Below are 15044 nucleotides of genomic sequence, written 5' to 3' on the forward strand. Positions count from 1 at the left end.
CCTCTCCCTCTCCCTCTCCCTCTCCCTCTCTCTCTCTCTCTCCCTCTCCCTGATATAGAGCTGAGTGAGTGTGTGTTGCCTGTGCTGATGGAGGCTGCGGGCGCTGGCGAGTGTGTGTGTGGATCTGCCGGCTCTGAGATGGACGAGTGTGAGGGTCAGATCTCTCTCTGGGCTCTGGCTGTGTTCGGGAGCGCCTGCTTCGGGCCGGACGTGCAGAAGTACACACAGAAGCTCAGCCGTCACACTCCTCACCTGTGACCGGTCCTGTACGGTGGGAGACGATGCACACACACGTCTCACACACGCTCATATTTTACAATCTAAAGAAAATAAGAAAACTTGTTTATTTCGTTAATTGAGGCATGTTCTTTGAAACGTAACGTTTTTTGTATTTTTAAATAATTTTCATGACTTTGAACCCAAAAGTTTTTTGTTTATAATTATTATTGTTCTCAGTAGTGATTCTTTTTTTTTTCTATTCCCACATTATATTTTATATATTACAATTATCACAATTTTATATTATTATAATTAAAATGTACTTATTATATCAGTGCTACTAAAATTACACTGATATATTATTGTAGTTTTTGTTAATATTTTAAATTTTAACTTTAACTTTTTTTTTTTACAAAACGTAAAAAAAAATGTCTACATGTATATATATATATTTTTTTTAATAGATTTTTATTTATTAGTCTTATTTTATTTCTTCACATATTAAACGGAAAGAAGAAATGCTGCCTTGGCAACTAGCAGAAATATAGCTTTATTTTTCTTAATTTTTAATTTTAATTCATAACCCTCTAATATATTTTTTTATTTTTTTGCGTCATATTAATACGATTTTTCATGAAAATAATGACAGTGCAAAACATTTACCGGTAAATCTAAATGGTTTTTTTTTTTTTCAATATTATTTTAGATTTTATTGTGATTTTTCTTTGTCTTTGTCTTGTTCTCTGGTCTGATATTTGTCCTAATGCTATTTCCGGTGTTCATTTAATGCTAACTGCACTGAAAGGACCCACATTTAGCTCCAGAATCTCCCCAGGTACAGTATCCTGAACAATCCTCATTTTCATTGGAAGAAATGAACAGCTTCCATCATTCATATTTTGAATGAGCCACACGCTTTAAGAATGAGGACAGACAGATATGGACGATGTGCATTTTAATTTTTAATCCAAAGAGAGTGTGCATTATGGTTTATAGCAGAATAGAAATGGTGTGTGTGTGTGTGTGTGTGCTTTGATGGTGTTGGAGATCAGACTCTTACTCGCCTTCAAAGAGAAGACCATCGATCTCCGTTACCATAGTGAGAAATACAGAGAGTTCATATTGCTGTACAGACACTGAAGAGATGTACACTACCCCTCAAAAGTGATTAATAGTTTTATTGAGGAAGGATGCATTAAATTGATTAAATGTGACATTGATAATGTAACAAAAGGTTCTATATGAAACAAATGCTGTACTTTTGATAATTTTATTCATCAAAGAATCCTGAAAAATAAAATGTATCACAGTTTCCACACAAAAATGTAACTGTTTTCAACACTGATAATAATCATAAATGTTGTAGATCATCATATTACACTGATTTCTGGAGGATCATGTGACACTGAAGACTGGAGTAATGATGATGAAATCAGCTTTGATCACAGGAATAAATTACACTTTAATATATATTCACATAGAAAACCGAACCATAATAACCGCATTGCATTCTGGTCAATGTAGTTCCTTATTTCTACCACAAGCTGCTTTACATTATAATATAAAGCAGCTCTACAGAATACAATAGTGTTGATTCAGATCTGTTCAATAACTGTGTAACGTTTATTAATTATGAAACGAGTTCCATTCAGCTTTAAGCAGCTCTACAGAACACAATAGTGTCGTTATTCACTTTGGGTTAGTTCAATGTTAATTCCATTTAAAGTCGCATTTACTAAAGATTGTGCACAAAAATAAATATATTGTGAGATTAAAAATGTGCAATTAGCTTCCTTTTTATTTTTTATTTAAAACCGGAATTGCAAAATGTAAACTTATAATTCCTCAAAATTTGCAAGATATAAACTCATTCGAAATTGCATACTGTAGATACCAAATTTACTTTGTGACTTTTAAAAGTATGTTCTATTAATGTGTGTAGAATTAATGTAATGTAATGTTGTCATGTGACTCACGGCATCAGTCTCTCGTCGCTTCACTGTCATTTATGAATCCTCTCCCGTGGCCTCATGGGATAGAAACTGTCCATCAGATGCACACTTCTGAACACGGGTACTTCTCGTCACTGTTTGGTGAACACTGGGAATTCTGACACTCGGCTCACATACATTTGTTTTGCCCACTATAGTATATCCCGACGCAGCAATAGCCTACAGTTTATCTTTGAGACTCACCAATTATGGAAAAGTCTGCCTTGCTGAATAATATCACTAAAACCAGCTTATGATAGATGGTGTTTTTACTGGGATTCCTCAAGCCGTCATTAATGTCCATTATGTGGTCTGATGGTTCGTCACGGGAACTGGTTAGAGTTGGAAGGCCTGCATGTTTCAAACCCAGATTGTCGTGAAACTGTTTTTGTCTATTTTTTTTCATCAGTAAAAATTCGTGAAATAAGAAAGCTATTATCTGTGAATGCAATGCATGGTTAGTTGGTGTTTCCAGGTTTAGTTCTGGTTTAGTTTATATATCTTTGCTGTGAAACAGGAGCTTCACCAACAGCTGATCATTGAGAGCAGAAATCTGAAGAAGACCAGAACTTTCTACCACAAGCTGATCCAGCAGGAGAGGAAACACAGAGGTACTTTACAATGTGTGTGAGTGAGTGTGTATGCATGTGTTCGTGCGTGTGTGTGTGTGTGTGTGTGTGTGTGTGTGTGTGTGTGTGAGTGAGTGTGTATGCATGTGTGTTTGTGCGTGTGTGTGTGTGTGTGTGAGTGAGTGTGTATGCATGTGTGTTCGTGCGTGTGTGTGTGTGTGTGAGTGAGTGTGTATGCATGCGTGTTCGTGCGTGTGTGTGTGTGTGTGTGTGTGTGTGTGAGTGAGTGTGTATGCATGTGTGTTCGTGTGTTCGTGTGCGCGCGCATGCGTGTTCGTGTGTGTGCGCATGCCTGTGTGTGTGCGCATGCGTGTGTGTGTGCGCATGCGTGTGTGTGTGTGCGCATTGTTTGTGCGCATGCGTGTGTGTGCGTGCACCTGCGTGAGTGTGTATGCGCCTGCGTGCGCATGCGTGTGTGTGTGTGCACCTGCGTGAGTGTGTGTGCGCCTGCGTGCGCATGCGTGTGTGTGTGTGCATGCATGCACACACGTGCGTTTGTTTGTGTGTGTGTGTGCGCGTGTGTGTGTGTGTGCGCGTGTGTGTGTGAGTGTGTGCATGCATGCACACACGTGCGTTTGTGTGTGTGTGTGTGTGCGCCTGCGTGTGTGCATGCATGCACACACGTGCGTTTGTGTGTGTGTGTGCGCGCCTGCGTGCGCATGCGTGTGTGTGTGTGTGCGCATGCGTGTGTTTGTGTGTGCGTGCGTGCGAGCGAGCGAGTGATCTTGTGCTTGTCATATATTCACATTGTCATTGTAGGTTCAGACACAAAGGTGATGCTGTCTAAAGTCAAGCTGCAGTTTGACGAGCTCAGAGACAAAGTTGAGTTTCTACACACCGTGAAGAAATATCTCCAGGTTTGTGCCAATTCTCAGTTGTGTTTTTAAGACATTTCTGAGCAAGAATATTCAGCATTTACATGTATTTACTTGGCAAAGATGCTTTTATCTTACACAGCTTATTCAAGGTTTACATTGACCAGAGCACTGGGAATCAAAGACCATGACCTTGATGTTGTCAGTAGGACTTATTTACAGCATTACCGCCAGAAAATGTGTAGGAGTTACGGCGAGTAGTTTTGAACACTGGCTGGTTATGTACCTGCTCAAGAAGTTACGGACTGCAGCTTTAACACAACTAAATAGAGATGTGTCTTTCTCTCAGGTGTTAAGCGTGGATCAGTGTGGTCTGCCGCTCTCTCTGCTGCCCTCTCTGGCTGCGAGTGGAACTGCACCTCTAGATCTGCGGGACTCGGAGGATCCAGCGCTGATGCTGTTCATGTGTGAGCGGCTCAGGGCGAACGACTGCCCGCTAGTGACCGCAACGCCACGAGGGCTGATGGCTTACCTGTTCGCCAGGTAACAAATATTTGCCAATAATAGTCTTTATATATATATATTTTTTTATATATTGTGACCCTGGACCACAAAACCAATCACATGGGTTGATTTTTTGAAATTGAGATTTATACATCATCTGAAAGCTGAATAAATATAGATATATTTATAAATAAAATAAAGCTTTTCATTGATGTATGGTTTAAGATGGGACAATATTTGGCCGATATACAACTATTGAAAATCTGGAATCTGAGGGAGCAAAAAAATCGAAACATTGAGAAAATCTCCCATATAAAATATCTTTATGAAACATGATCTTTACTTAATAATATCCTAATGATTTTTGGCATAAAAGAAAAATCTTATCATTTTGACCCATACAATGTATTCGTCACTGTGACACCGGTCTTGGACTTTGTTTTGCCTTCTGTGTTTGTGCACCATCTTGTTAATCAGTTTCACCTGTTACCTGTCATCATCCTCATCAGCCGTCATCACTCTCCGTGTGCAGCTGTTGTCTATGGCTGCGTTTACACTTGGCATTGACATGCGCCCTGTATCCGGATGTTGTCCACACACACATTGAAAAGACGAGTGTAAACGCGCTTCTGATGGGAATGTTATCGATCAGCGTGTGCAGGTCCAGAGGTAGTCGAGGACGCGTTGTGATCGGATCTCAGTGTAATGTAAACGCAATCCAGCCGTCGTGTGTGTGTGCGCGCGCGTGTGTGTGTGTGTGTGTGTGTGTGTGTGTGTGTGTGTGTGTGTGCGTGCATTCACAGGTGGACATCATATAAATCTCTTCACGTGGCCGTCAGAAAATAATGACCAGACGCAGTTTAGACAATAAATTAAATGTATTTGAACCTTACAATAACCGTCAATATTTAAAACCGTTTATTTAGACTTACTTGATACTGTGTGTGTCATTTTTCATTTTAATTGTGCAACATTATCTGAACAAGGCGATCGCCTGTACAACCACAGCTGTGATCATGAGATCTTAATGAAGAGCGTGCGCTGCTTTGCCAGAGGAATAATGGGAATAAACTTTTTATGTTTTAAATGTTGAATGTTTTTTCAGCATGTTTATTAATCTCCCATTTCTGTTAATGTAGTCATTGCACACTATAACCTTAAACCCCGATGATCGATGATGTGACCTATATGGTTATTTTTGTATGATCAACTCTGGAAATATTCCTTCATTCAAAAAACGTAGTTTGATCTAAGACTGGAGATGCACAGGAAAGTAAAGTGAGTGAGAGCAATTGCGACATTGCTTAATTTGTATAATCTTTACTCTTATTGGTGTCGTGCTACAGACCTAATTTAAATATTATGCAGGAAACAGAAATCCGATCAGTTATTCAGATACAGAGGCTACTTAATATGAACAAATGTAAACGCACCATGTCCTGATTGGCTAATGATCCGATCTGCTTGATCGGTGATCGCATGTTAATGCCAGGTGTAAACGCAGCCTTAGTCTCCTCATTTGTCTGTGTAGTTTCAGTTCTCCTTTGTCGGTTCTACCATAGACATACATAATAAAGGCTAGATGTCTCGTCCGCGCTGCTGGCCAATGGAGGTCGACGTCCAGGCGGCCATCTTGTCACAGTCAGCTCGCTCACTCGTAACATTGTGTTTTAATGGTGCATGTACTTTTTTAATAACCATATCTTGCTCAATTTTCTACCGATTATCAAACGGGTTGGTTTGTTATAAACGTCAGAGATGTGGTTATGACACTGCATACTTATGAATAATTATAATATTATATATTTCAACTTGTTCAAGCATCCAGAATTATAGCCACGTTAATAACGTTTGTAAGAAACCAAACCTTTTGTTAATCCGTCAAGATTTCAGCGAGATAAGAGTGTTTGTGTTCGTGTAGATCATCACCTTACATCAGGAACCACAGAGCCCGCCAGAAAGCTTGCCTGTGACAAGATGGCTGCCGGGTGATGACGTTAGAGACTCCGCCTTAAGATATATAGCCTTATATGGATATCTATGGGTTCTACGTCTACACAGCTTGCTTATGTTTGTTACGTGTCTTGTTCATAAATAAATAGAGTTTAATCATCTTCCTGATCGTGCCTCACGCAGCCCAAGCGTGACCGTGTTGTTGGCTATTGCCACAAATACACCCGTGCTACTTACGACTGGTTTTGTGGTCCAGGGTCACGTTTGAGTCTGCTAGTACTCATCACACGTGTCGTTGACAGGAACGCTCACTCTGAGGGATTTATTCAGCAGTTTTTCTACACGTATCGCTACTTCTGCACCCCTGAGGAGCTTCTGCAGTTTCTGATGGACAAGTTGAACAGCACACTGGGGTATGAGTGAAATAAATATGAATAACAGAATAAACTAAACGGGTAAACTGGTCAAGGAAAACTTGGATGTTGACCTAAAAATATAGTTTGACAATTAGTTTGAATGTTATACAGTCTAGATAGATAGATAGATAGATTTTGTTAAGCCCACATAATTAAGGTTTACAGAGAGAGTCAATCATCCACAGTCTCATACTAATTAAATAATAATCTCCAAGAAGTTAATTTATATGAAATGTAATTAATTGTCAAACGGCAGAGCGAATGAAGATCCCTCATCAGACGCTGCAAGAGTGTGTCAGCGAACGCTGGATTTATTACACTTCTGGATCGGACAGTGTTTGGACTTCAGCGCCGGCTCGGATCTTCTGCACACACTGATCACTTTCCTGAATTCTGAGGTGTGTATGTATGTATGTGTGTGTGTGCGTGTGTAAAAAGTTCAAAAGAACTGCATTTATTTGAAATAAAATCTTTTGTAACATTATAAATGTCTTTACTGTAACTTTTGATCATATTAATTCCTTAATCCTTGATGAATAAAAGTATTGTTTATTTTATTTATTTCCCCCCAAAAATAAAAATTATTACTGACCCCAAACTTTTGAATGGTAGTGTTTAATGTTACAAAAGCTTTCTATTTCAGATAAATGCTGTTCTTTTTAACTTTCTATTCATCAAAGAATCCTGAAATAAAAATGTAAATAACTGTTTTCAACACTGATAATAATAATAATGAATGTTTCTTGAGCATTAAATCATCATATTATACTGATTTCTGGAGGATCATGTGACACTGAAGTAATGATGCTGAAAATTCAGCTTTGATCACAGGAATAAATTACGCTTTACTACTATATATTCACATAGAAAACTGATGATTTACATTCACAATATTACTATTTTTTTGTTGTATTTTTAATCAAATAAATGCAGCCTTGGTGAGCAGAAGAGACTTGTTTTAAAAACATTAAATATCTTATTGTTTCAAAACTTTGGAGTGGTAGTGTGTGAGATGACCGTGGGACGCTGTGTGTTCAGGTGGCACCGGGTGACAGTCGCAGAGAGAGTTTGCTGGTGATGCTTCAGGCCCCACCCAGGAGGAGGCGTGTCTATGGCCTGTCATGTGACCCGTCATGTGATGACGACACCTCCATCAGTGGTTCAGAAGACCAGCAGTCCGTTCACTCCTCATGCAGGAGATTATCCAGCGAAGATGTGGCTCGCAAGGTCTGTGAACATCAGGCAAGATGCTCATGCATTAAAGATAAGACACTACAGGTGAATGGAGAAAAAACATAATGGTTACACTTTATTTGACAGTATCCTTGTTACATGTAGTTACTGTAGAAATAAAAATAAAATAGTAAATTATACATTTTACTATATATTCACATTCACGCTGTTTTACATTGTAAGAATATTTGACAATTTTACTGATTTTCAAGATAAGTGTAATTCAAGATATATTAATTTTTTATTTTCATCATGGTTCGTTCGTTGTTGTAATTGTTGCATCTACTTGTCATAGTAATAACATTAAATTATGCATAATTACATGCACCTAACCCTAATCTATTATGGCGCTTTTCCACTACACAGTACCAGCTCGCCTCGACTCGTCTCGCCTTTGTTTGGTTTTCCACTGTGTAAAAGTTGTACTGGTACCTGCTTCCAGGTACTTTTTTTCGTATCACCTTCAGTGAGGTTCTAAGCGAGCTGAGGCGATACTAAATCGTGACGTGAAACACAGCAGACTGCTGATTGGTCAGAGAGAATCGTCACTATTCACTGCGTCATCATTGCACGCGTCAGACGGAGTATCCTGAATAACCCCGGCATTTTTAAATAGTTTTGCCAGAGATTGCGTGATATACCCATTACTAATATTATGTAAAACAGCATACACTCGATTTCCTCCATTGTCCTGTGTGTGTGGGTAGCGGGTGTGTGTCGCGTCGCTATGACGACCAGGTACTATTGTGGAGGTACTGTCTGCAATGGAAAACGGAGCGAAAAGCGAGCCGAGACGAGGCGAGTCGCTGGTACTGGTAATGGAAAAGCGCCATTAGAAAGGTTGGGGCATTTTTTTGGGAGGGGGGCTCGGTCAGGATTTCCGGCTTGCAAGATGGGATCTGAGTGAGTCGGGTACAGCCAGGAGCTGGATTCTGAAAATGAGAAGCTAATTAATATTATGATTAAAGTCGGTGAAGATTGTAGACATATTAGTAATTATTAGAGCCTAACAGTGTTACTAAGAGTTTTCTTCTTGGTTTTTGTAGATTTCAAAAATGGATAGAGACGATTGCTTCAAGAGCCTGGTCAGACTCAATATATTAAAATCACTCATCACCTTTATAATTTATGTGAGATGGAGGAGGAACCAGGGCCATGGTCCCTGCTGAAGGTAACCAGGTGGCTGGGGACGGTGGTAGTGCCAGCAGGCCCGACGCCCACAGTTAGGCTGGAAGCTTCACGGGAGTGCCAGGAGGTGGCTCTATTAAAGTTTGGATATTTTAAAGCAACATTATACTTCAATCCATGAGGAAGAATGGACAAGGTGGCTGGCAGTAGTGGATTACAAGTAACCCAGGAGGAGGATGTGGGAAGGAAGAGTCACAGGAGGAAAAGGAAGAGTCACAGGGGGAGGAAGAGGAAGCAAGGGATTGGGACGGGTTCCAAAGACAGGACCATGGAGGTCATAAACTTAAGAATTGGTCTCTGCAACCAAAAAGGCCAATTCTGATTCTGGAGGATTCAAATATGACCAGATTACCAAGGGCGGGAGACCCAAGGATCCAGGTGGTGTGCTACCCGGCTCCACGCACATGAGAATTAGGAACAAAACCCCTACAACGGACCGGTTCACCAAGGTTATGTTATCATTTGGGATCAATGACAAGGCCTACGGCTCTACCAGATTGGTGGAAAAATGGATCAAGAAGACCTTGGGGGCGGCGGAATATACCCTCCCTAATGCGCAGATCCTCATCACGGTTATCAACTTCCATAAGTATCTACCTAAAAACGAAGTCACGATCCTTAACCAGATCAATGCGCTTATCATCAGCACTGGGAGATCAATAGACATCCTTCCCAGCCAGCATTTCTGAACGGAGTTGGACCTGACCCATTGGACTCGAGGTAAGGCTGGACGATGTGGAAGCATTGGTTGGCTCGTTTAAACTGATAAGGGAGAGGCACCTGGTCAGCCAGAGTCTGGGGACCGTGGTGAACCTCTCCCAAACAAGAGTCCTTAACCAATTTTAGATGTCAGTCTTACAGAGGGGGTTATCCTTTGTCCCTAGAGGCACGGGGTTGGGAGGGGGATACTTGGAACAGGTTGGAAGCAGAGGCAGGGCTTACAAAATATCATAGGCGACTGAAATTGGCTGCTTTTTTTGAGGTAGAGGGAGGGAAAGGACAGAGAGCACCATTTACACCGGGCTCGGGGTGGGAACCCAGGGGTAGCCAGGTTGCAAAAGTGGTTCAGGAGATTATGGAGGAGGACCACAAGATCATGAAAGGGTTGGAGGTCGCAGAAACCTGGAACCTTTCCGAAGGGGAAGGGGGGGCCCTGAAGGACTGAGAGGGGATAGCTCTATAGTGATTAAGCCGGCAGATAAGGGAAGTATTGTGGTTGTGATGGATATGGAGCAATATGTGAGGGAGGCGGTGAGACCATTAGAAGACCATGAGTTTTATAAAGAATTAGAGAAGCCCATCTATCTTGAGTCGGTGGAGTTGATTAAGGGGGCGATGCAGATATTGCAAGAGAGGGGGACCTTAAACAAAAGGGGTTCCAATACATCAGGGGGCAAGACACACCCAGGGAGAGGAGATTTTACCTGCTACCGAAGGTGCATAAGGATAAGGACCTTCCCGGATGTCCCTCCTGGGAGACCAATAGTATCGGATTGTGGTAGTGAGAGTTACGGGGTGGAGAGTTGCGGAGTTCATTACATCATACCTGAATCCACTCTCCACCAGGCACACTAGTAACATCAGGGACACCTACCATTTCCTGGAGAAAGTCCGGGGGATGAAGATCAGTCCCAACGTCAGGCTCTTCTCCATGGATGTAGAGAGTCTCTACACTAATATAGAGACGGAGAGGGGGCTGGAGGCAATTAAGAAGTGCTTCCAGCGGTGTCCGGAGGAAGGAAGACCAGAGGACAGTCTGCTGAGACTTTTGGAGCTAAGCCTTACCGGAACGACTTTGAGTTGAATGGTCGGTATTTCATCCAATTCAAAGGGACGGTGATGGGCAAGAGATTTGCACCGGCGTATGCAAATATTTATATGGCCGAATTGGAGGCGTCTGTGTTCCCGAAGTGCAAATCTCTGCCCACCCAATACTGCAGATATTTAGATGACGTGTGGGGAGTTTGGGAAGGCACGGAGGGGGACTGGCTGGAGTTTGTACATACCCTGAATTCACATCACCCATCCATCCGGGTAAAATGGGAACTGAAGTTGGAAAGGATTGATTTTCTGGACATAACCGTTTATAAGGGACCAGAGTTTTTGGACACCGGTATGCTGGATGTGAAGGTTTTCTTCAAGCCCACAGATACACATTAAAAAGTGCTTCCTTTTATTGTGAAGTTTTCAGACACGGCCAAGGGTTTTGCTACAGGAGTGAAAAGGAATTTTGAGAGGTTGTCACAGGACAAGGCACTGGGCATTCAATACAGGATGGTGGTGGCTTACAAAAGAGGGAAAAACCTGCAGGATATTCTGGTTCACCGCAAACTGGATCCAGCAAATAAAGGAGCTCCAACAAAAACCCATGACACATTGATGAGAGGAGAACGGAGAACAGTGCATAATATCAATCAGGCCATCCCTCTTAACCGCAGGAATTGTGTTAATTTGATCAGATGCTCCTGGTGTGGGAAAATATACGTTGGGGAAACCGGCAACTCTATACTCACTAGGATGTGGGGGCATAGGTACACTGTGAAGAAAGGCACACAGCAGAAGGGACACTTGGGACCTCATTTTCAAAGGCATGAGATCCAGAACCTAAAGATATGTGGACTGGAGCACAATCCGGATTGGGGCAAGAGAGACTGGCTGAAGAGGGAGAGGTACTGGATCAGGAAACTGGACACGGTTTCCCAAAGGACTCAATATAAGAAACGGGTGAAAATCAATAAATGTTGGTAAGAAATAATATGGAGTAATGTATTTTGTTGGAACCCTAACCGGGATCCAAAAGGTAATAATTTTTTCTAAGAAAATGGGAGGGAGGGAGACTTAATTAGGATGCAATTAGGCTATCCCTGCTTCTGCAATAAAACTCACCCCTTACTAGGGATTAGGACCAAATTCTTTTAACATATCTAAACCTACCCCTCACAGGAGGGATACTTAACTAGGATGTAATTGGGCTATCCCTGTACATGAGATTAAAATATAATAATAATAATAATTTTCTTTAAAAGAAGTATGGATAATTGGGTATAATCAATGTTGAAGAAGGGAAACTTGACCCTGGTTCGAGACCAGCATCAGAACAAATTTCAAAAACTTGTAATACATTTTTTTAATGAACTTGTGTAAGTAATCAACTGAGGAAGTTTCATGGTGATATCTATTATTTTAAAAGTGTACCCTATTCACCTGTAATGATACACCTATCGTCATGGACCCCTCACATGAGGGAGACTTAATTAGGATACCAACCCCTTACTGGGGATTAGGACCAAATTCATTTAACATACCTAAACCGACCCCTCACTGGAGGGAGACTTAATTCATAGGAAAATAACCCGACTGTATGTTCGTTGGTATGGGATCAGCCTCAGCAAAAACATGTGCCGTCCAGTGCATTTCTGCGTCCTTCCCAATCTAAACTGGATAACCGGATGAGGTTGTCTGGGGGAAGGCGTTGTCTTTTCACAACCCTAACCCTATATAGTAAGTACATGTAGTTAATTATTATTACTCAGTACTTAAATATATAATTACACTGGAACACAGATGCCTTAAAATAAAGTGTAACCAAAAAATCTAACGCATGTATATTTGTCCACAGCATCCACTGATGGTCTGACTGCACGTGTCTGGTGTTGTTGATCTGATTATGATTATTATGTTTGCAGGGTTTGCAGTGGTGTGTGTCTGGTGTGGTGGAGCCTCAGAAGGGTGTGTGTAAAGAGAAAGGTTTCTCCATCGGTGCGGCTCTTCCTCGGCCCTGTTACGCGTCTCTGATGAGACAACTGTCCAACACGAGTGTGAGATCAGAGGAGAGAATAGCCTTCAGTGAGACACAACACACACCGACACACATCGCTCAGCAGCTCACATTACTGGAGCAGGTGATGGAAAACACCAACACCTTTCACCGTCTCTGTCTGAAATACACAGCCACCGCTGCTAAAGGATCCCGACACTTACACTACCGGTCAAACGTGTGGAATAATTACATTTTTTAATGTTTTTAGCTCACCAAGGCTGCATTTATTTTATCAAAAATACAGTAAAAACAGTGAAATATTATTCCAATGTAAATCATCAGTTTTCTATGTGAATATATATATAGTAAAGTGTAATTTATTCCTGTGATCAAAAGCTGAATTTTTATCATCATTACTCCAGTCTTCAGTGTCACATTCAGAAATCAGTATAATATGATGATTTGATGCTCAAGAAACATTTATGATTATTATCAGTGTTGAGGTTGTGCTGATTCATATTGTTTTGCTTCATTTGGGGTAAGTAATATCTAAAAATATAATAAATTAGTAGTTTTATTCATCAAGGATGCATTAAATTGATCAAAAGTGACAGTAAATACATTTATAATTACAAAAACACTTTAAATATAAATGCTTCCTTTTGTACTTTATATATATATATATTAGGGCTGTCAAAAGATTAATCGCGATTAATCGCATCCAAAATAAAAGTTTGTGTTTGCATAATATATGTGTGTGTACTGTGTATAATTATTTATCTATATAAAAACACACACAATCATGTATATATTTAAGAAAATTTGGTTATATTTATATATAAAATATTTATATATAATATAGATTATATAAATGTATATACAGTATATAAATGCTAATATTTCTTAAATATATACATGAATGTGTGTGTATTTATACATAATAATTCTACACAGTATACACACATATATTATGTAAACAAACTTTTATTTTGGATGCGATTAATCGCGATTAATCTTTTGACAGCCCGTATATATATATATTTTTTTTTAAGAAAAGCATCTCAAGCACAATACAAGCATCAGATAGTTACACAAGAACATGAAAAAAAAGAAGAAAAAAGCACAAATTAAACAAGCATAATAAATGCTCACATATAAATAAACATATAATCACAGTAACATATGCATATACATATAAACAACTAAAATAAAAAATATAATAAAAAGTTTTATCCAGAGCTTGTCTCCTTAAAATTATCTAAAAATGGGCTCCAAGATTTCAAGAAAAGATCGGGTTTCATTCTAACTTTAAATTTAATCTTTTCAAGTTTAAGGGCAAAAAGTAGGTCAAAAACCCACTGACGGTAGGTTGGAGGAGATGGCCGCTTCCAATGAATTAGTATAAGTCGTCTAGCCAACAGTGTGCAAAGTGCAATATTATCCATCTCTAATTTTTGTACTTTATATTAATCAAAGAATCCTGAACAAAATTGATCACGGTTTCCACAAATATATTAAGTAATCTTCAACTTGAGTAATTGATAATGGTTCTTACTTGCATCAATAACAATTTAGCATCAGATCATCATATTATTCTGATTTCTGAAGGATCATAATTCAGCTTTGATCACAGGAATAAATTACACTTTACAGTGTTAGTGTTAAATTACACATAGAAAACTGCTGTTCTTCCAAAAAATTTATCAGGAGTGTATTTCAAAATATATGAATGTCCTATGTGTTTTAATTTTCATCATAATTCGTCCATTGTTGTTGTTTTTGTTTAAAAGATCACAGTTTTCCCCGTTTTTTTGTGTGCTCTATTCTCACACTGTTATTTGCGGATCCTCCTCTAGGTGGAGACACATGATCATCATCTCATTTTCATGCATATATTGATTCTTTAGTTTGTTCAAGGACGGTATCACCTCTCATATATCAAATAATGGTTTTAATTCAGCGTTTATATTCACGTCTCACGTAGGAAATATTCCAGGACTGTCATCCGGTTCACTTTCTGAACTCGAGAGCTCATGGCGTGGCAGAAAACTCCACTTGTATTTCCAGGTGAGTTTCCACTGATGCACTTTTGAAACTCAAATCCTTTAAAAAAATGTGCGTGAAGTCCTGCTGTGTGTGTGTTGTTCAGGTGTGTGTCTCTGGAGGGCAACAGTCTGTTCCTGAGGGACATGTCGGGGCCCAAGGAGCCGCTTCACACACTCCTCACACACACACACTGTGTCAGCAACTGGGTTTCTGCCGAACTGGTCATCTGTGACTCGGTCAAGGTGATTCCTCAGATTTTATTGAGCATTTTCAAATCATAATCATGGAAA

At 40.0% G+C, this 15044-nt stretch overlaps 1 protein-coding gene across 1 annotated transcript in view; it reads left to right on the top strand.

The window, feature by feature from the left end:
- The window catches only part of kndc1 (kinase non-catalytic C-lobe domain containing 1), an 89335-nt gene that overhangs the window by 56255 nt on the left and 18036 nt on the right, over positions 1-15044 (top strand). The window contains exons 18-29 of the mRNA XM_079635352.1: positions 59-254; positions 869-884; positions 1025-1054; positions 2728-2821; positions 3599-3696; positions 4004-4197; positions 6414-6524; positions 6784-6925; positions 7566-7805; positions 12635-12850; positions 14693-14775; positions 14858-14996. Coding sequence (XP_079491478.1) covers positions 59-254; positions 869-884; positions 1025-1054; positions 2728-2821; positions 3599-3696; positions 4004-4197; positions 6414-6524; positions 6784-6925; positions 7566-7805; positions 12635-12850; positions 14693-14775; positions 14858-14996 — 1559 coding nt within the window. The remainder of the gene's footprint in view (positions 1-58; positions 255-868; positions 885-1024; positions 1055-2727; positions 2822-3598; positions 3697-4003; positions 4198-6413; positions 6525-6783; positions 6926-7565; positions 7806-12634; positions 12851-14692; positions 14776-14857; positions 14997-15044) is intronic.

The sequence above is a fragment of the Phoxinus phoxinus genome (assembly GCF_949152265.1).
Source record: "Phoxinus phoxinus genome assembly, chromosome: 14".
NCBI classification, from domain to species: Eukaryota; Metazoa; Chordata; class Actinopteri; order Cypriniformes; family Leuciscidae; genus Phoxinus; species Phoxinus phoxinus.